Source organism: Phocoena sinus, chromosome 9, assembly GCF_008692025.1.
Source record: "Phocoena sinus isolate mPhoSin1 chromosome 9, mPhoSin1.pri, whole genome shotgun sequence".
NCBI classification, from domain to species: domain Eukaryota; kingdom Metazoa; phylum Chordata; class Mammalia; order Artiodactyla; family Phocoenidae; genus Phocoena; species Phocoena sinus.
The window spans coordinates 6,391,337-6,413,568 of NC_045771.1; the positions used below are offsets into that span (position 1 = coordinate 6,391,337).

The window sequence follows — 22,232 nt, forward strand, 5'->3', positions numbered from 1 at the left end:
TTCCATGCATAGCAGTCTGTCCCTGGTGCTTACTTTGTGGTGTGGTTCCTTAATAGCTTTCTCTAATTCTTCCATGTACACTGGTCTATTTTCTCTCTCTAGGGACTTCCCTTGCAGTCCAGTGGTTGAGATTTCACGTTCCAATGCAAAGGGTGCAGGTTTGATCCCTGGTTGGGGAGCTAAGATCCCACATGCCTTGGGGCCAAAAAACCAAAACATAAAACAGAAGCGATATTGTAACACATTTAGTAAAGACTTTTAAAATGGTCCACGTCAAACAACCTTTTAAAAATATTTTTAAAAATAAATTTTGTCTCTATTGGAGATAAGTTTGGTAATCTGCATTTCCCTAGGAAATTATCCATTTCTTCTAGGTTTCCAAATTTATTTGCAAAAAGGTTCTAAATTTTAAAATTGTCTTCAATTTCAATGGTTGCTCCTCTTGTCATTTTGGAAGTTTTATTTGTGCCCTTTTCTCTTTTTCTCCTGAACAAGTTAATGAGTAGTTTGTTAATTTTAAATTTTTTCAATAAACCAGGATTTTGATTTATTAATTAGGTGTATTTTTTTCTCCACTACATTAATTTTTGTCTTTCATACTTGTACTTTCTTTTGGTTTACCTTACTGTACTTTTTCTAGCTTTTGTGGAAGTGAGAATTTAATTCATTTTCTTCTTTTTTTTAGTTGAAGAAGTTTTTGGTGCAATGCTTTTTACTCTGATCACTTTTTTTTTTTTTTTTTTCTGTACGTGGGCCTCTCACTGCCGTGGCCTCTCCCGTTGCGGAGCACAGTCTCCAGACGCGCAGGCTCAGCGGCCATGGCTCTCGGGCCCAGCCACTCCGCGGCATGTGGGATCTTCCCAGACCGGGGCACGAACCCGTGTCCCCTGCATCGGCAGGCGGACTCTCAACCACTGCGCCACCAGGGAAGCCCTGTGATCGCTTCTTTAAATGAAGCCTATAGCTTCTGACATTTAGTATTTTTATTAGTATGATCTGTAAGAAATTCTAAAGCCTCAGTTTTTATTTTTCTTTTCAACAAGAGTTGTTTAATACAAGGTGTTTTCATTTCTCGATGGAAGGACTTTTTTCCAAATGTAATTTCTGGTTTTATCTCATCATGATCAGAAAGTGTTGTTTTTATTATTTCTGCTTCATGGAACTCACTGATGTTTGCTAACGTATATTAATATATGATCAATATTTGTGAATGTTCCATGTGCATTTGAAAAAGGGTGTATTCTCTGATATTATGCAAAAAGAATGTATTTTCTATAAATCCAAGAGAGCTACTTCCTTCATTATGTTTATTCTTCTATCTCCTTACTTATTTTTTGTCTACTTGATTTGTCTTTTCTGACAAGTTTATGTTAAAGTCATATTATTAGGACCTGTTAATCCATATCTCCTTGCATTTTCTGTAGTTTTTGCTTCATATACACAATGGCTATGTTATGTAGTGCATACATTTTCTTAGGCATTATATCTCTGATATAGGATTTGTGAGAAAGGATAATGAGATATGGAAACTTTAACTCTATTTTTAATTCCTCTTGAGATAATAGTTGCCTTTGCAGAAAAAATGCTTTGAGCACGCTTGTGGAAACGAGTCCTCTGAGAATATAAGTCAGTTGCTTCTTGTGGAACAATTTGTAATTCACTGGAAACAGCCTACGAGGCAAAACTAAACATATACTACATTTAGGACACAAATAGAAAATGTACATGTTTAATTTGTCTATAATTTTATACTCTTTTCCTAGATCCCATCCATTACTTCTAGGGAAAATATATAACTAAATGTTTACTCTTGTCTAAAAACCAGTCCAATCGGATCTGCTAAAGAGCCACTTTAGACAGTGTTCAATCTCCATTTAGGTGACTTAGAGACTCCTTGCAACCATCGTATTTCTTTCCTTCAGTGGGGGATGGGTTTCTTCTGTGACATTGTGATCTGCGGAGAAAGATTGGGTCTCCAAGCCTCAGTCCCTGTCTCCTCTACTTGTTGGGTGACATCCCATGTCTGTCAAGCCTCTGCAGCCCTGCTGGTCCCCAACAAGAAAGTCCACAAGCTGGTGTAAAGTCACCAAGTGAATTAATTTCTCACTCCAGGCAGTGCCCTTTGAGGGTCTCCTGGCTGACTTCACCACAGCTCCTGATGGTCTAAAATCTCTGTGGCTGGTCCGGCAGTGACGCTCATTCAGCCCTAGAATATAAGCTGGAGGCTATGTCTGGTTGCATGGAAGAGAACTTCACCAAAGTAGCTTAACAAAGGGTTCAATTGTGATACAAGGAGTTTACGGCTGGTACGTCCAGAGCCCATGTAACTACCCAAAGAACTTGATGTTTTTCTCCACCATTACTTGCAAGTAACTTTTGTCCTCAAAATGGTAAGACGGCTGCTTCACCTTCAGCCTCATGTCTGAATTGCGGGTGGAAAGAACACAGACACGAGAAGGAAGACAGAATGGCACATCTATTACAAAAGCAAAGGCTACCCAGAAATGTCCACAGGGCTTCTGCTACTACCTCTTGGGCATATGGTTACCCCCAGCTGCAAGAAACAATGAACAAGTCAGTATTTCACACGGGTGCGTTGCAGTTATAAGCAACATTGTAGTTTTGTTAGTGAACAGGAGGGGAAAATGCTAGCAAGCAGATGACTAGCAGCACGTGCCAGATGCAGCTGGGGCGAGTTTGCTCTACGCCTGGCTCTAGAGCGACCTCACTCCCACCCTCGTGGCGAATTCCTTTGCCAATTCCCAACCAGACTTTCCTATAATCCTAAACTCTTGTTCATTCTACATACAAACCAAGGAAAGAGAATACAACCTCAGAACTTGAGTCTGGTTCCAAAAGGACAGAGGCTTGTAACATACTAAATATCCTACAGATAAACTTTGGATAAACTACGAAGAATCAAATGCTAGAAAGTACCAAACCAGATAGAGACGGAAAGTGTTTCCATCCTTGAGACGAGGACCACATAGGGTGACATCCATGTTTAAAGGCTTTTCTCAGAGGGTGTTCCCCAGATCCTAGCTCAAGAAGTGACCAGAACTTAACTATCTAATATACCTCTTGTTTCCTGAACTTGGAGAGACAACATTTAGGACACATATCTGATGGCTTGATTCCTCTCCCTTCCTGTTTCCTTTCCCCTATAAGAGGAGCTGTTCTCATCTCTTATCAGCTGGACTTCTACCGTGTAAAATGTTATCGCTTAGTGCCTAAACCTTTTTATGCAAATTGGAGAAGTGATAGAATATAGACCATCCATTCTAGAGAAAACACCCAGCTTGACGAGGTTGTCATCTTTCGACAAAATTCTATTAGTATTTTAAAAATATTAAAATCTGATTATTCAGGTTTTTTTCTGTATTTTGTGGTGCATTAGCATGCATCAGAGTCGCCCAGAAGACTTGCTAACGTACAAAGTTTCTGAGTCAGTGGACCTGAGAATCTGCATTCCTGACAAGTTCCCTGGCATTGCCGATCTCGCTGCTCCAGGAAAATACTTTGAGAGTGATTACACTGGAGCACATATCCTGCGCTTGAATGAAAAGGGAAAGTCACTTCAATAATTTTCAAGGCACTTCCCCTGCTCCAAATGTTACCAGCCAGAGCCAGGGAGCCAAAGACCCTTCTCCCCTCCAGGATTCTGCAGGAAAACTATACACACAAGGAACTGAATCAAATAAAGCTAAATACCATCTTGTTACCAGAATTCTAGGACTCCCTGGTAAAGATGAAGTGGAGACCAGAGCAGGGATGAAAAACCTAAGTTAGGAGTCTTCCTTCTTTTCCCTGAAATGGAAGAGAGCTAGTTTCACATAATGGGGCCACCTGACAACCAAAGAGTCATAGTCTGAGAAGGTGAAACCCAAAAAGCAAGACTCCTCTGGACCACCAGAAAGAGGACGTTTTTGGTCTGCTTATAGGATGAAACAAGGAACCAAAAGTGTTGGTCATATCTGACCACAGCAGGTCAAAAGGTTGAGAGGGCCGTTTGTTTCCTGTTTCTGAAAAATAAAACTCATAGCAGGAAGTGGTCTAATGGGTCTAATGGCTCTCCTAACATTTTTAACATCCCCAAACAGATCAATCCCTCTGCCTTTCGTGAGAGGGAGATCACTTATGAAGTGTCACTCCAGAGTTTCTCCCTCCTGGGTTCTGGAGGGATTAGCACTTCCTCTTTCCAACCTAGAGGGAAGGCAGTCGACTTGATGTAATAACGCCCACTGCTGCCCGTGGGACCCTCCCCACGAGTTTCAAAATCACTAGGAAAGATGCCAAAGCGTACAAGATGCTTAGTATCCGTGGTTATTGTGGAAACCAGCGAAAGAAGTGAATTTTGGGTCTTCATGAAATTGAGTCAAATAGAGAACAGTAGTACACGACTGAGAAAGTAGAGGGAAGCATAAAGAAGTGAGCTCAGGAAATTCCCAGAAAGAACAAGAAAGATTTGGGGCTCTCCATGCTGTGGAAATGTAGCTTGAGCCAAGTTTCACCAACTCTTCAAGGGGTAGGGTGAAAAAATATTTAGCGAGGGCCTCATGTATGCCGGCAAGTTAGTGCACAGGAGTGAACAGGAAGAGTTAGCTGCCACTCACTACTGAGGGAGTACATGTTGAAATGAAAATTCAAGATAATATTTTAATACTTTGTCCCAGGCATACCCAGCATCAAATAGGTGTAACTCCTATTCGATGTCATGGATGAGATAGGAAAGCTTTCCCTAAGGTCAGATATAAGGTGAATCCTTCCATCTGAGTTATTCAGCTGTGCTGAATGCCGTAGACACGGCACCATTGATTCTTCCTGGGTCCTCTGCATCTCAGGGAAGGAGCCCGGGCCAACGTTCCTTATCATCCCTCTCCCTACAGGTCCGGGTTACAGTCTGCCAATGAGAAGCACTTCGACAAGATTTGGAACTTGCTGGAGAAGGAGCACATGGCAACCATTGCAAATAGACTACGGGAGACAGCGGTGTGTTTCACAGCTCATAGCTGCTGAAAGTCACCCAGGTCAGCACACCACCTCGCTCCCCAGGCCAGGGCAAGCCTTTCATTCCTTGGACTAAAAGTTCATCCAACTTTTAGCATTGACATATATACACTACCAAATGTAAAATAGATAGCTAGTGGGAAGCTGCTGCATAGCGCAGGGAGATCAGCTCGGTGCTTTGTGACCACCTGGAGGGGTGGGATAGGGAGGGTGGGAGGGAGACGCAAGAGGGCGGGGATATGGGGACATATGTATACATGTAGCTGATTCACTTCGTTGTACAGCAGAGACTAACCCAACATTGTAAAACAGTTACACTCCAATAAAGATGAAAAGAAGAAAAGAAAAAGAAAGATGTGGATGAAAGTCATACGCTCACCAATCTAATGTATCTAAAGGCAACTTAAAAAAAATTTTTTTTTTACCATTTTAGAAGGAAAAACAAAAAGTTCATCCTACTTTTAGTACCTAGATTGGCTTCAGTTTTCCTAATCGAATACTCTGTATAAGTGGAGAGAGATGAAATTTTACTGGAAACAGTCAAGGCAAAATAAAGCAGGACGCAGAAGTGGAGAAGAGCATATGGTCCAGGAATTCTGGGGCGCAGAGTACAAGTGTGAGACTGGAGATTACTGCATGTGCTTCCATCATGAGCAATTTGTGCCAAGTATCTATTAAAATTCTCCTCTGACAGGTTTGAAAGATGTAAAAATATCTATACCCCTAATTTGATTTTTTTTTTTTTGCCCTGAGTTTACATCTTTTCCTAGACGTGGGACGTCTTTAAGACATACTCAAAGTATCATTTGGATCATGCCTTATGTCACACTTCTCATATAGCTCTAAAGAAAGAGACTTGCAATTTTTCAAACGTTAAATCAATTCATCTTTGATATTATTTTAAAAGCCTTGCCTTCTCTGGGCAATTGTTTGGTGCCTTGATGGAAGGTCTTTCGTGTTTTGCAAACTTTGGAATTTTTAGTCTTGTCTTTAAAAATTTGCAGTAAAACTTTCCATAGGGCTTCCCTGGTGGCGCAGTTGTTGAGAGTCCACCTGCCGATGCAGGGGACGCGGGTTCGTGCCCCGATCCGGGAAGATCCCACATGCCGCGGAGCAGCTGGGCCCGTGAGCCATGGCTGCTGAGCCTGCGCGTCCGGAGCCTGTGCTCCGCAACGGGAGAGGCCACAACAGTGAGAGGCCTGCGTAACGCAAAAAAAAAAACAAAAAAAACAACTTTCCATAACCAAAGTAATAAGTTGTTTTCACCATCTCTCCAACTAAAAGTGTTTTTCTTTTTCATGCAGTAATCCAAAGTGTTTTACACCTGGCCCAAGTTATAAGCTCAGAGCCTATTAAAAGTTGTCTAGAGGTTTTTGTTGGACATTTAATTCTGCCTTCAGTTGTCAAGTCTGTTTTTGATGGTTGAGAGGAAACATTTTATCAAATCCTGTATGTGTTTGCTGAAAAGGTCTCTAACAGCTTTTTTTTTTCTTTTTTGGTTTTGCTACACTGCAGCACGTTGCAATTACCACTGTGAACGTTATAACACACCTTCCAGTCTCTTCTCTCTCCTGTTCCAGTTTTACTACCTGCTTAGTCATCTCCATTCTTTCTGCATCGACATCATGCCTTCATTTTAAAGTTTAACTATTGTCCATACTTATTTTTAAATTAAGATTTAACTCAACCCTATTATAAATAAAATAATAAACCGTATTTAAATTTAATGGTCATTATCTACTACAATGTAGACAGGTATCACTATAACTCATGCCGTCTACACAAAGTATTCGAATAAAAGTATTACATCACTGCATTAGGAAGATTGTTCAAAGGGAATCAATCTTCTGACATTGACTAGATCAATGATGTACATGTGTTTTCATACTAGAAACAATAAACGTGGCCAAAGTTTACATCGCAATACAGCAACAATATGTGATACAACAGTTAGAGTGAAGTGTATTTCTGCCCAAACAACAAAGCTGTGCTTCATGGTAAAATATTTTACAGTGTTTCAGTGTTTAAATTTAAATGAAGACAAATTATCATGAAATAAAAGTTAAAATTCGATTTCTCAGGTACACCAGCTACATTTCAAGTGCTCAATAACCACCTATGGCTGGTGGCTACCATATTGGATATTGCAATTTCTAGAAAATACTCAAATATTTGGAAATTAAACACATACTCCTAAATAATCCATGAGTGAAAAAAGAGATCACAAAGAATATGCAAAATGTTATAAACTGAGTGATAGTGAAAACAGAACACACAAAAATTTGTGAGATGTAGATAAACATGTGTAGAGGGAAATTTTATTGCTTTCTATCCTTATGTTAGAAAAGGAGAATGTCTAATAGTTTACAGGATATTGTCGATAGCATGTTGTAGGGACTCTGGGTATTATTATGCTCTTCTGGATAGTACTGTGTTCGCTCTAGCAGGCACTTAAATTCCTGGCAGATCCCTTTGAACTTGGGAAGGCTTGGTTGTCGACGTCATTAGCGAGGGGCTATTCCAATCTTGCTCTTTTAGGGCAAGTCCCTTAGTCCTGATGTGATTTTACTCCCGTTGGTATTTCAGTGGGATACGTGGTGGACCGGAATCTCAAATTTTGTCTTTGCTGCTGAGGGCAACTGTTGAAATCTCTAACTAGCTCTTTCAGCCTTCCAAAAAAAGTTTCGCCTGGACCCTTCAGAGACTGCCGTTCATGGGTCAGCCAAAGACTTGAAGGGAGTTTATATGAAGACTTTCTAATGCTCCCACCCACCCCCCTGTGTGGCTCCTTTTGGGAGTTCTCCATCCATTTCCACCCTCTCTGGCTGCCCCCAAACTCAATCCTCTTACTCTCAGGTCACTGTGAATTTCTGCTTGAGCGATATCCCTGGGTCAGCAAGATGGGAAAGTGCTCTCGGGGGGAAAAGCCACATGAAAGTGGCAGCTCGGGCTTCCCTGGTGGCGCAGTCACCAGGGAAGAGAGTCTGCCTGCCGATGCAGGGGACGCAGGTTCGTGCCCCGGTCCGGGAAGACCCCACGTGCCGCGGAGCGGCTGGGCCCGTGAGCCATGGCCGCTGAGCCTGCGTGTCCGGAGCCTGTGCTCCGCAACGGGAGAGGCCACAACAGTGAGAGGCCCGCGTACCGCAAAAAAAAAAAGTGGCAGTTGCATGGCCCCTTATGTTAACTGTCAAGTTCCTTATAGTGTCTCCCTGTATTTGGTCACTTTTCAGTATCTTCTAACAGTTGTTTAGAAATTCTCATTATTTTGAATTTTCCACATAGTGTATGAATGTCATTACGGGAGGATTGGGAGCTGGAAACCTTCCCTGGGGTTTTTAGCCGCTGCTTTGACCCACCAAGGAGGAAGCAGCCCACTTGCTCACTGGGCACTTCGGATTCTCCAGATCTGTGTTTTTCATGCTTTGCTCCAGTGTAGAGATATTTTTTGAGAATAATGAATTCCAAAGTTCACTATTTTCACAGCCTTGGCCAAGACAACCCTCTCTCCTCCCCCTGACCCCACTCTCACCCACACCACTTCTTTCCTATTGATACACAGACCATGGAGTTTCCAGAACATACCAACACATGCCTTCCCTGTTCTCTGATGCTGAGGGAGCAATGGCATGAAGCAACATCTATCCCTCCTTCTGAAAAGTCGTGGGAGGTATTTTCCCTGATTTTTTAGTAATAAAGGAGAGAAAACCCCATATTCGATATAATTTTAAACAATTCCTTTAGAATTTTTAATGAATGACATGTTTTGAGTGACGCGCCATTTAGAGTCACTGGATGGTGTCATTTGGTCAGGTGCTTGTATTTTCCATTATGAAATCAATCAAGCCAGCAGAGTTCAAACAAAAGTACCTAAATTAAAGGAATTTATCTTCTTCTCCTGAAGGAAATGGAAACGATTTTAGCTTTTACTTCAATAGCTCTGAAGTCATGAGTCTATTCTCTTAGAAACGAGATGGCCTCAATTCACTTATCCTGGAGGCATTTACCAATTCTCCCAACTTTTTTTGTTTTAGATTTTTAATGTAGCTGAGAGATTTTCTTTTAACATTGTGTAAATTTAAGGTGTGCAGGGTGTATGGCTGCTGTTGTAAAAATATTCATCACACCACGTTCTTAGAGTACAACGTTACTGTCTACATTCAATACCTGCACCTTAGATCTCTATGGCTTATTTCGTGCTTGTTACAAGTTTGTACCCTTAAATACCACCAGTCTCATCCCCTGTGCCCCTACCTCCTGGTAACCACCGTTCTACTCTTTCTTTAAACAGGTTTGACATTTTAGATTCCACATATAAGTGATATATATTACACAGTACTTGTCTTTCTCTAACTTATCTTACTTCCAATCCTCCCAAATTTAATACACAAATATAAGACAATTCCAACTGGAATCCCAACAAGATTCTTTCATGAAAATTAAACAAAGTGATTTTAACTTTCACACAGAAGAATAAATGCCTGAAAATAACAAAGGAAATACAAAAATGGAGACTGGGGAGGAAATCAGTGTGTCACATTGTAATCAAAGCCACTCTAATCAAATCCATGTTTTATTCATTCAGGAGTAGAAAAGTCAGAAGACAAGATCAGAATCGAAAATCCTGACAGAGATCTTAGGGAATATGAAAACTTAACATATGATAAACATTGCGTTCCAGTTCAGCGGGACGCGGATCACCTACTTAATAAATGATCTGGCACAAAGGCTATCGTAAGCATACACCAAAATAAGTCTCTGTTCTGCCTCGAGACACTTGTCTGAATCTTTTAGCAAAAGAAATGCTTAAGCTTTCATAGGCATCCGCTGCGTCTGGAGAAGACGACAGCCGCGTGTTGCAGGGCTCTCCCCATCAGCCCGGCAGGCTGTTCCCTAGGACGTCCTACATCATTCACCTGCTTCTTTTCTTTGCAGCTTCCCTTTCTTCTCTGCCTCCTCCCATTCTGTGCACCAAAATACCTTGCTGGGGACCCACGTACACACCAAGACACACCCCACCCACGCTTTCTCCCCATTCTCAAGGGAGAAGGGACACAGTTGCAGGTGAAGCAGAGGCAGGGCTGAACATCGCCTCTGTTCTCTACAGCCGGACGGCAGGCATCACAAGGGGCAGTAACAGGTGTGTGACCTCCCTAGTCCGAGTCTGCCTCAGGGAAGTGCTCCTCTCTGCCCAAGCCCACTTGGCACCTCCGGGGGCCTCCATGTCCTGCAGCCAGGTCTAGGCTCCATTTCTTGACCAGACCTGGCCCCCTGGATACCCCCACCCCGCTCTGCTCATCCTCCCACCAAGAGGTTCCCACGGGGCTCCTTTGCTGCGATTGGGTGGCCTCTTTCAAGAGTGAATTAAAGGGCTGCGCCTTCTACCCCTCCCGTTTCTACTTGCTTTGTCCTCCCCAGCCCAGTGCCTGTCCTGCCCCACATGGCACAGGGCCTTAAAAGTCATCATGCCTGCCCCCTTATCGGGCAAGGACACAGCCCAAGAGATGCAGAGGCACCTGGTCGACATCCCACACTGATTTGCTACATCGACGTTTAAGCGGTGACTCCAGTGGCCAGGATGCTGTGGGAGTTACATGGGCGAATGAGGCACGGGCCTGCCCGCAGGAAGCTGTGGTCCTATCGGTGTTCTATTGCAGACTCGGAATGCCAAGGAGACGTGAGGATCGAGGGGCACAGAGGAGGGAGGGCCCACGTGTTCTGGAAGGTGTGATGAAGGACCTGCGAACTCAGGAGCCCGCACACCGCTCGCCACCCCAGACCCTGCCCTGGACACTGGGAGGGTCAGTGACCTGTGGGACGGAGAGAGCAAGTGAGGGGCTGGAAGGCAGACTCGGGGGCCGAGGGAGGCTGGCAGGAAGCAGCCGTGGCTGCGTGGAATCCAGCGCGTCTCAGATGGGCGGCCTCCCCAGGAGCTGTGTGTCAGTGTGCCCAGATTCCTTCCGGATGCGACACAGTCCCTGCCACCAGCACTCCTCGCTGCGCCCTGCCTCGGAGCCCTGGCCCTGGGGGACCCGCCCCGCCGGCTCTCGCTGGAGCAGGACGTCGCGCTGGGACTGACGGTAAGCCTGGTGGCTGTAATAACGGCCTTCGTGTTCCCACAGGACGGCTTCGATTTGTTCCATGAGCTCCTTCAGCTGGGCGTCCTGCTCCGCCCCCTGCGCCCTGTTGTTGAAGCCACAGTGTCGCCGCTCACACACGACGTCCAGCCTGGCAAGCTCCCGGTTGTCGGTCTCTCGCAGGTACTCCTCCAGGGAGCCGCCGTCCAGGTCTTCCTTCCGCGTGAACACCAGGATGGTGCGGGCCAGGATGCCCGCCCCGAAGAGCTCCTGGAGGCGCCTGACCCCCTCCTGATCCTCCTCGGTGAAGCGGCCCAGCTGCGTCACCAGGAGCACCGCGTGGGGCCCCGGCGAGGAGAAGGCCATGGCTTCGCAGGCGCCCCGAGCGGTCCCTCGCGGCGCCGCCCCCGGGGACAGGATGTCGGGGGTGTCAATGACCTCGAGCTCCTTCCCCGCCCACGCTCGGCGCCCCCGCTGGAAGGCCTTGGTCACGGGCCTGTCGCTGACCTTGGACTCGAACGCTCTCCGGCCCAGGATGCTGTTTCCTGTTGCGCTTTTCCCGCTTCCGGGTTTTCCCACCAGGATGAGCCTCAGCCTCTGCGGGGTCCCTTCATCCTCCCTCAGCCCTGGAGGCATCAAGAGAAGGTGGGAGACCGGGGTTAGAGCCCATCCACCCACTTTAGTCTCACCAGGGGCAGAATGTCCGGGGGGCGGGGATCAGGAGAAGGGAAGACCGACGTCAGCATCTGAGACATGCCCTAGACTCACATTCTTTCCTTCCCTCTCTCTTTTTGTTGTGCAATCATCACCACTATGCAGCCCAAGAATTTTCCATCTTCCCAAACTGAAACCCTGTCCCCGTTAAGCGCTAACGCCCCGTTGCTCCCTCCCGCTAACGCCTGATAGCCCTGTTCTTTCCGTCTCTGTGTGTTTGACTCTTCTACGGACCTCATGTAAGTGGAGTCAGGCAATGTTTGCCCTACTGTGTCTGGCTTATTTCCCTTAGCATAATGTTTTCAAGGTTCATCGCCGTTGTCGCATGTGTCAGAACTTCCCTCCTTTTTAAGGCTGAATAATATTCCACTGTAGGTGTAGACCACACTGTGTTTATTCATATATATATATATATATATATATATATATATATATATATATGGACTTTGGGATTGTTTCCACCTTTTTGCTATTGTCAATATGCTGCTATGAGCCTTAATGCACATATGTTCAACATCTGTTTCAATTCTTTGGGCTATATTCCCAGAAGTGGAATTGCTGGATGATATGGTAGAAAGCTACGTTTTATGTTTAGGTTTTGAACCTTCTTCTCAGGGTCACCTATGTGGGAATCATCCCATCATGACCTGGGACCCTGAGCTTCCCCAAGTACCTCTGATTGGAGACCCTTCTCAGGAAGAGTGGTGAAATTGAAAGCACGCAGCCTCTGTGTCGGTCCTCTCCCTGACGTGATCGACCACGTCACATTACCTTTAGTTTTCCCAGCGAGGAGTGTTGTGAGGGTGGATTCTTTGCAGCCCGACCCCCAGCCCCACAGCACAGCTGCACACTGGGGTCACATTCTTAAGCTACATCCTTGGAGCTGGGGCTGGACATTCTCACCCAGCAGAACGTTCAGAGCCATCAGTGGAGAGCAGCTTTGTCATGCCAATCTAATACTTAGAAATCCAGATGTTTTAGAAACGACCGGAGCTGGAGGGCAGGAAGGGAATTCCCTTCTCATGGGCTCCCAGGAGCCAGAGCACATAGAGGAGAGCCCAACCCCAGCCGGCTTCCAAGTCTGTTCCACGTTGAAGACATTGATGTGTCTCCGTGACAGAGCCCCGGCCTCCTGAAAGTAGGACTGGCACCGCCTCCTTCTAAATCTCCCAGCAGCGCGTTTCTGCTGCCTCTCTCCCTTGGCTGCCTGACCCTCAGACCAGTTTTGACTGGATGATATTGGCTCCCTCCAGCTTCCCTCAGGTGGCTTGAAAGGAATTTGAGTGAATGGGTGGGAGTTTCACAGAAGCAGGGAAGGTGCAGTGTTCATCTCCACCCTCCAATGCGAAGCTGGAGGGAGACAGGGGGCTCCTGTCTGGGCAAGCCTGGAGGTGCCCACGTCATTGGACTTTAAAGCCAGATTTTTAAAGCAATGCTTAATCTCGATTGCTGCAAAAAAAGGGAAATCAGGTGCCAGCACTTGTATTGTAATTTTCCTGTGCAGCTTATTAATATGGCTTTCTCTCAATGGCTCAGGTCACTGAAGTTCATATAGTAAAAAAAAAATCAGTCCTGTTGAAATGCATGATGAAACACAGATCAATTCTTCTGGCCAGGAAAGTGGATGGGTTTCCGGCATTCCTATATTCCTAAATTCTGTTTCCTCAGGCTAGATGGTGAAGTTGAGCCATGAAAGTTAAGCCCCTGACCCTGATGCAACAGCTTTTGTGGGGAGGGAGCCCGTTGGGAAGACGGAGCCCGGTCCTGGCGGCACCTGAGTGCATCCTGCTTGTTCACTAGTGCTTTTCAGTCCTCGTGACCCCGAGAGCTCTCACACTTGAGCCAGCAAGGTGCCCACACGGAGGCCGGGGGCGAGTCATTTTTCACACCCACTCAGCACATCCTTCCTGAGACTCAGTGAAGGGGCGGTTGGTGCTGTGCGTCACCCCTTCGACCCACTGCGCCCATCAGGGGCTTTTCCCTTCTATCTGGCCGTGTTGAAGAGAGGCCCAGCCCAAACACCCTTCCATGGTCGCCGGGTGGGCAAATCTCTGACAGGAGGAACTCCTGCTGCCTCTCCCAGCGTGCCCCCTGCACCTCACAGGCCCCCCGGCCATGCCTCTCTAAGTTCATGTCTGCTGGAAACATGTTTTACCTCCTGACCCGTCTTGTGTAGGATCCTGAGACAGCCCTTCCTCGCGATTTTCCGGGAGAATGAGTTCATAATATTCTTCTTCCTCCTAAAAAAAGAATCATATGTCTCACTGATTTTTCCACCGAGTTTTCAGAGGCACCTGACTTGTGCCTTTCTCTTGCCAAAAGGAAGTTGTTTGCATTGGTTTGGGGGGGAGAGACGGAGTGAGGGAGAGTCTAAGACACCTTCTACATCCTTTAGGGACCCTGTTTCCTCCTGTCTCCCCCCTGCACTGTGGTCTCCATTTTGGGGTGATTCTGTGATGGAGAGAAAGGATCAGGGATGCATCCTGACAGATACTGTCCTGGGAGCAGTTGTCAGCGTGCCTGGGGGACGTGAGCAGGAAGTTGCTGGAGGGGCTGGTGAGGGGCTCTTGGGGCCAGATGATGTGTGGGGAGAGCCCAGCAGCAAGGGCCGCAGAGGCCAAGAGCTGGACGGTGAGGAGGGCGGCAGACTCGGACAGGCTCCCTCTCCACGTCGGGCCACGTCGGGCCCAGTCCCGGTCCTGCTGGGGGCCCAGGGGACTCGGCGCTCCTCCCCAGGCCAGCAGCTAGGTGGTCGCACCGCCTGGGCCTCAATGTCCCTGGAGGTGTGAATGCTGGGCCACAACTACGTGTTCGTGACATCTCTTCCCTGTGTAGAAGATTCCAGCACATTTTTTGACCTTCTGTAGAGCGATTCCTAGTCCTCTTTGCAAAGGAGGGCCGTGCCACCCACCCAGGAACTCGCGTCATCCTGAGGAGAGAGCAGCGTATCCTGCCTTCAATCCGTTCCACCCTGCAGACCAACACGGTTCCCTGTTCCAGGGGCCCATCATGTTGTATCTGCTTGGTAGTCTCTGTGGGATGGGGAGGGAACCGTGTGGCCCCATGACTGTTTTTCTGGAATGTGTAGGACACTCAGAGACAATCACAGTCAGATGACATTCTCCAGATGGAGGCTCTGAGTTGAAGGGGATGGTAGCTCCGGGGGAACGTCCATAGACATAGCTCTCCCGTTGCCACAGCATCCCTGGGGGGCTAAGGCTCTCTGCTCACCTGGCCCACCACCTCAGTCCTCGCCAGATCCCAGGGGCTGGCCGGGGACCTGCGGGGCTGTGGCTGCAGGACTAGGGGTTCAGTGATGTCAGCTCTAACGTGCCAGCTGAGAGTGGACCCAGCCCAGGAGGTTTGGTGACTTTCCAGGGAGAGTGACCAGGCCAGGTGAACATCTTCACCCAGACCTGTTCAGCCGCACTCTTGTGAGGACACAGGCTTTTACCTCTCAAAGGGGCCCCCATCTTTGCAAAGTGGAGATCCCTCAATCTCTTTGTCCTTGGTGCCCTTACATCATTGGTGGAAACAGAAGCAGCACTTCACCCAGGAAACCTCCTGCCTCCTCTAGAGAGAAGGGTGGTGAGAAGAAGATACAGGCCGGGCCGGGACCAGGGCAGGTGGGTGAGGCAGACCCTGCACTCCACCCTCACGCCCAGACAGCGCGTCTGCCCGGCCCCTGGCCGCCTCAGCCTACACCCTGCCCAACAGGGCGTCACATGTGTGCCACGTGCCACAGTGTTTGTCTCCAACACGGAGCAGATACGTCACCTTTGTGAGGTTTCTCAGTAAAGCAGTGAAACTCACAGAAGCGTCTTGCCCAGGAGTAAGCAGTGAGTTCCAGGCAGAGCACAAAGGGTCCAAGGTTCTCCCGACTCTTAGCCCTGGCTCCTCTTATTGTACCTCAGACATGTGTGCACACACACACACACACACACACACACTACTTACACACATACACTCACAAAAGTACGAACACACACAAACATAGCACACACATACCTACACGACACACATGAACATATATATTCAGAAACACAACACACAAACACATACATACACAAACACGAACATAAGACACAAACACCACTCACACACATATACTCACAAACATATAAACATACCTACCACACACACACACACACACACAAACATAACACAGAAAACACGCACATACTCACCTACACACAAAGAGACATACACAAAAACACACTACCCACACCATCCCCACTACACACTCTCAAAGACGACACACACACGAACACAAGTACACGTCACACACAGACACAGTCCCCACACACTCGGACTTACCGCCCCGCTGCCCGCTGGGCAGGACGAATGGCCATGTTCTGTGTCTCCCGGGGTCGCAGGCACTCGTGAATTCTTTGTTTCGCTTTCTAGAGCTGCCACATTGCAGGCTGAATGGAGAAGGTAAAAGAAAGTGTCCCGGGCGTATGAATAGATAGAGGACATAGCTTATAGTTTTTCAGCAAAATGTGATCTGACAGCTCAGCTCAAAAACTGCCCTTGAAACTGCAGCCGTGAGCTGTGAGATGAGGGAAGAGGAAGTGGTAGGAACACACAGGGGGGGCCCTCACGACTCAGAAAGCTCTGCCGGCTGCCCTTCCCCTGCAGCCGTGGTAACAGCCACAGGAAAAACAGCACGCCTACTGTGATGACCTTTACTCCGCACCAGCACCACTAGAACTCGGAGGCTTAAAGGAAAGCAGCAGGTCTCTCAGAAAATGCTGCACCGGGGGAATGAGTTTTACGGATTTCCTCCCTTTTTTGAGAATTACCCACTTCCTGCAGACGTCCTCTGTCTTCCAGGTCATGACAGATATTCATTGTCTCTCTTTCTCCCCCAGGCTCCTCCTTCGGCCACTCCACCGGCTGTCCAGGGTCTCCAGCTTGCTGACCCTACATCTTGGGACGCATCAGCTCCATAATCCCATGGACCAGGAGCCACACGAGCCAATTCTTTATAAGTCTCTCTACATACGTGTGTGTATATACACACACACGTGCGCACACGCATGCATACGTGCACACACACGCGTGCATACACACACACATTCTGCGTCTGAAAATTCCAAAATCTGTGTCACATGTGAGTCTGGTTCTAGTGTTTGCTTTGTGTGTTTTCTCCTGCCTTTCAGCACGCCCTGTAATGTTGCTGAAAGCCAGACGTGATATGTCAGATATTAGGAACTGAGGTGAATAGGCCTATGGTGTGAGATTTGACGTCGATCTGGCTACGAGCTGTGTTTAATGTTTGTTGTAGCTGCTAGAGGCTTCAGTTTCCTCTAGTGCCCTTGTGTTGTCTCCCCCATTGTCTGTGGGTTTCCCTGAAACCCCTTCTTAGATAGAGCTTGTGCCTTGCTGTCCTCTCAGCTTTAATTCACGGTTTTCCTACTGGACTCCTGCTAATGTGGGGTAGGGAGTGAAGGAGGGGAAGCGTCCTGCTGGGATTGGATCTCACTCTTAAAGTGGGTCTGTGTTTTTTGACAGCGGCCCCCAACCTTTTTGGCAACAGGGACCGGTGTCATGGAAGACAATTTTTGCACGGACAGGGAGGGGTGGGGTGATGGTTCACGCAGTAATGCCATTGGATGGGGGAATGGTTCAGGCGGTAATGTAAGCGATGGGGAGCCATGGGGAGCGGCAGGTGAAGCTTCGCTTGCTCGCCCACTGCTCACCTCCTGCTGTGCCACCCGGTTCCTAACAGGCTGTGGACCAGTACCGGTCCACCACCCGGGGGTTGAGAACCCCTGCTTTGGGGTGCCAACAACATTCTGTGTCTTTAGCTGAGTGCTTGTTACTTGGATGTGTTCAGTTTGTGACAACTGACAATTTAGTGAGCTGTAAACATATATGAGCTCTTTCCTCTATTAATACTATACTACGGGGACTTTCCTGGTGGTCCAGTGGTAAAGAATCCACTTTCCAATGCAGGGGACGCGGGTTCCACCTCTGGTCGGGGAACTAAGATCCCACATGCTGCGGGACAACTAAGCCGGTGCACCACAACTACTGAGCTCGCGCACCACACGAGACAGCCTGCATGCCGCAAACTACAGGGCCCATGTGCCCTGGAGCCCGCGCGCTACAACTAGAGAGAGAAAACCCGCACGCCACAACTGGAGAGAAGCCCGCACTGCAACTAGAGAGAAGTCCAAGCAGATTGCGCACTGTAATGAAGAGATCCCGAGCGCCGCAACTAAGATCCCGAGCGCCGCAACTAAGATCCCGAGCGCCACAACTAAGACCTGATGCAGCAGCACCCCCCAAAAAATAAGGAAAATAAATAACTAAATATTTTAAAAATATACTATACTGCACAAAACCTTAAAATTGAAAACAAAAAGAAGAAAGTGACTAATGAACACACACAAGATCGTAGATCAGAAAATGCAAGTGTATGCAACACACCTGGAAGGAACGCTATCGTGAAAATGTCGGTACATTCTTCCTAGGTTTACTGATGCATCTAATTCAATGCCGATGTTTTTAAAGGTCCTTGTAAGTTTCTTTTTTTATACTGGTTAGGGAAGTTGGTTCTAAAGTACAGACGAAAATACACCTGTAAGTATAGCCAGCTTCCAGAAGGACTAAAACAATCTCATACGATGGAGTCACCGGGAAATGCCCCGAGCCCTACGTTCCACAACCTGGGTGCCCCCGATGCTAAGCCAGGACCTCTTCTCCCCAATTCTTCCCCGCTTGCCATCCAACTCAGAGAGGAAGATTACACGGTGTGCTTCGATGGGAATCACTGGCTGAGTTCGCCAGGAGCGGATTCTGAGATGAAAATGTGCAGGCGTGAAATTCATTCAGGGGCGCTTTTGGGATCAAAACCTGTGGGAGAGTGAAGGAAGAAGGACTGGGCAGAAGGAGACACTGGGCTGCGATGAGTCACAGCAGAGGCCCCGGTCAACCTTACCAGGAGCTGGAGCTACGATGGCGGCACAGAGCTGTCCCAAAATGGGGCCTTTATACCTCTACATCGACCAGTCAGGAGATGTGACAGCCCTGGGATGGCGGGACGATCTTGCAGGAGCTGAATCTCTTCAGCTGACAGTAATCCTGAGGGAATGCCTCAAGGTTATGGGGAGGGGGTCAGCGGTGAGTTACCCTCCATCAACACTCCTATCAGCTGGGAGGCTGGGGGCTCCAGTCCTGAAATGGCGGTGGGGGTGGATCTCAGGAGCAGACCAGAGCGTATACTAATACTGAGGAGCAAAATTTGGGCCATCTCACCATCACCAAAATGTCTACAAGTAACAAGTGCTGGAGAGGGTGTGGAGAAAAGGGAACCCTCCTGCATTGCTCATGGTCATCTAAATTGGTGCAGCCACTATGGAAAACAATATGGAGTTTCCATAAAAAACTAAAACTGGGGTTACCATATGATTCTGCAATCCCACTCCTGGGCATATATCTGGAAAAGACAAAAACTCTAATTTGAAAAGATTCATGCACCCCAATGTTTATAACAGCATGATTTACAATAGCCAAGACATGGAAGCAACCTAAATGTTCACCAACAGATGAATGATAAAGACGATGTGGTATATATATACACACACACACACACACACACACACACACACACACACACACACAGTGGAATATTACTCAACCATAAAAAAGAATGGAATAATGCCATTTGCAGCAGCGTGGATGGACCTAGAGATTATCATACTAAGTGAAGTAAGTCACAGAAAGACGAATATTATGAGATACCAATTACATGTGGAATCTAAAATACAATTGAACTTATTTCCAAAATGGATATAGACTCACAGGCAAAGAAAACAGAGTTACCAGAGGGGATGGGGGGAGGGATAAATTAGGAGTTTGGGATTAGCAGGTGCAAACTACTACATATAAAATAGATAAACAACAAGGACCTACTGTATAGCACAGGGAACTCTATTCAGTATCTTTTTTTTTTTTTTTTTTTTTTTTTTTTTTTTGCGGTACGTGGGCCTCTCACTTTTGTGGCCTCTCCCGTTGCGGAGTACAGGCTCCGGACGCGCAGGCTCAGCGGCCATGGCTCACGGGCCCAGCCGCTCCGCAGCATGTGGGATCTTCCCGGACCGGGGCACGAACCCGTGTCCCCTGCATCGGCAGGCGGACCCTCAACCACTGCGCCACCAGGGAAGCCCTATTCAGTATCTTATAACAACCTGTAATGGAAAAGAATCTGAAAATCTGATATATACATCAATTTGGTATGCACCTGAAACTAACACAACATTGTAAATCAGCTGTGGTTGTAGTTGTGTTTTTAAAAATTGGGGCCATTTCACAGGGTTTTCTGGAGCCAACACTAAAATCCAAAGCAATGACTAAGATTTTGGGAATCTCAGTAGTACGGCAGGTGCATGGAGGTAAAGGTTTCAGCTAGGCAACCCTGGAGCACCAATCAAATTACCAGGCAACACTTTCTTTTTCTGTTTAAATACAAAATGTTGTCTTCATCGGCTGCACCCAACCCAAGCTTCTGTGGTCAGAGATTTCAGAAGGAGCAAACACACTTTTCTTTCACTGAAAGCAAATACCAGTTCAGATAGTTTTCTTGGAGAGAACTTGAGATCTCATCAATTTTGCAAGAGAATGTGACTGGCCAAGAAGAGGGCCAATGGAGCTTGTGAGTGGGCTGGGGGGAGAGAGGGGCGAGAGGAAAGAGCAATAGCTAGGGGGCCTGAGTGAGAGTGGAAGGGTTGTAGGAGGAGAAGCTCAGAGATTTATTCGTGTGATGTCCATACATATCATATTTAATAGGACAGACCTTTTTTTTCCTATGCTTACAAAAGTTTTAGTTGTTACAAGAATTCTTTATGATATAATGTTAGGTATAAAAATCAGGATATAAAATCATTTACATATTACCGTTGAAAAAACAAGGCACAAAAAAAAAGGAAAGATGTTCATATTAAATAGCCTCTAATTTGGGAGTGGAACTATATATAATTTTTATTCTCTTCTCAAACTGCTCTCTATTTTACTGAGTTTTCAACAATGTGCCCTGATTTTAATGACAAACATTTATTGCAAAATGTAGACAAAAGGTTAGTGTTTTTATAAAATTTAACACTTAAAAGTTTTTTTCTGGCATGATATATGGAAAATTCTGACTCTGAAGCAAAGGTGCCCAAACTACCCTCCAAGGGCTATATAGAGTCTGCTGCCTGTTTGTAAATAAAGATTCAGTGTAACATAGCTACCTCACCCATCTACTAGTTTACTATGATCTGGGGCTGCTTTTGTGTTCCAACACGAGACCTGAGTGATTGTGACTGCAAAGTCTAAAATATTTACTGCTGGTAAAAATATTTACATATTCCCACTTCACATGGTAATATATATATATATATATATATATATATATATATTGAGCTGCATGAGCTGCTTGTATATTTTGGAGATTAATCCTTTGTCAGTTTCTTTGTTTGCAAATATTTTCTCCCATTCTGAGGGTTGTCTTTTCATCTTATTTATGGTTTACTTTGCTGGGCAAAAGCTTTTAATTAGGGCCCATTTATTTATTTTTGTTTTTATTTACTTTACTCTAGGAGCTGGGTCAAAAAGGATCTTATTGCGACTTATGTCAAAGAGTGCTCTGCGTACGTTTTCTTCTAAGAGTTTTATAGTGTCTGGCCTTACATTTAGGTCTTTAATCCATTTTGAGTTGATTTTTGTGTATGGTGTTAAGAAGTGTTCTAATTTCATTCTTTTACATGTAGCTGTCCAGTTTTCCCAGCACCACTTATTGAAGAGGGTGCCTTTTCTCCAGCATCTATTCTTGCCTCCTTTGTCAAAGATAAGGTGACCATAGGTGCATGGGTATATCTCTGGGCTTTCTATCCTGTTTCATTGACCTATATTTCTGTTTCTGTGCCAGTACCATACTGTCTTGATTACTGTAGCTTTGTAGTATTGTCTGAAGTCAGGGAGCCTGATTCGTCCAGCTCCGTTTTTCTTTCTCAAGGTTGCTTTGGCTATTCAGGGTCTTTTGTGTTTCCATACAAATTGTAAATTTTTTTGTTCTAGTTCTTTGGAAAATGCCATTGGTAATTTGATAGGGACTTCATTGAATCTGTAGATTGTGTTGGGTAGTATAGTTGTTTTCAGAATGTTAATTCTTCCAATCTAAGAACACGGGATATCTCTCCATCTGTTTGTGTCATCTTTGATTTCTTTCATCAGTGTCTTATAGTTTTCTGCACATGTGCCTTTTGCCTCCTTAGGTAGGTTTATTCTCTTAGGTATTTTATTCTTTTTGTTGCAATAGTAAATGGAATTATTTCCTTGATTTCTCTTTCTGTTCTTTCACTGTTAGCGTATAGGAATCTTTGTTCTACCATCTCCTCTTGGGAGTTTGTTTTTGTTTTTGAGTTTGTGTTCTTATGATAGTGTTTCATA

General features: G+C 46.2%; 1 protein-coding gene across 1 annotated transcript; it reads right to left on the reverse strand.

Annotated features, from left to right (window-relative positions):
• Window positions 1–9,413: 9,413 nt before the first annotated feature.
• Window positions 9,414–16,475, reverse strand: GIMAP6 (GTPase, IMAP family member 6). The gene is made up of 3 exons (XM_032643213.1): window positions 16,113–16,475; window positions 13,951–14,035; window positions 9,414–11,707 (listed from the first exon to the last, which is right to left on the reverse strand). The coding sequence occupies exons 1-3, from the start codon at window positions 16,272–16,274 to the stop codon at window positions 10,914–10,916; spliced, it is 1,041 nt and encodes a 346-aa protein (XP_032499104.1). The 5' UTR covers window positions 16,275–16,475; the 3' UTR covers window positions 9,414–10,913.
• Window positions 16,476–22,232: the final 5,757 nt, after the last annotated feature.

Bases quoted from the DNA above. Each gene is read 5' to 3' on its own strand.
- GIMAP6 (XM_032643213.1), bottom strand. From the start codon at position 16,274: ATGTCCTCTATCTATTCATACGCCCGGGACACTTTCTTTTACCTTCTC. The intron at 14,036-16,112 runs GTAAGTCCGAGT...TTCTTTTTTTAG, and splicing joins GCCCAGCGGGCAGCGGGGCG to GAGGAAGAAGAATATTATGA. The intron at 11,708-13,950 runs GTAAAACATGTT...TGATGCCTCCAG, and splicing joins TACACAAGACGGGTCAGGAG to GGCTGAGGGAGGATGAAGGG.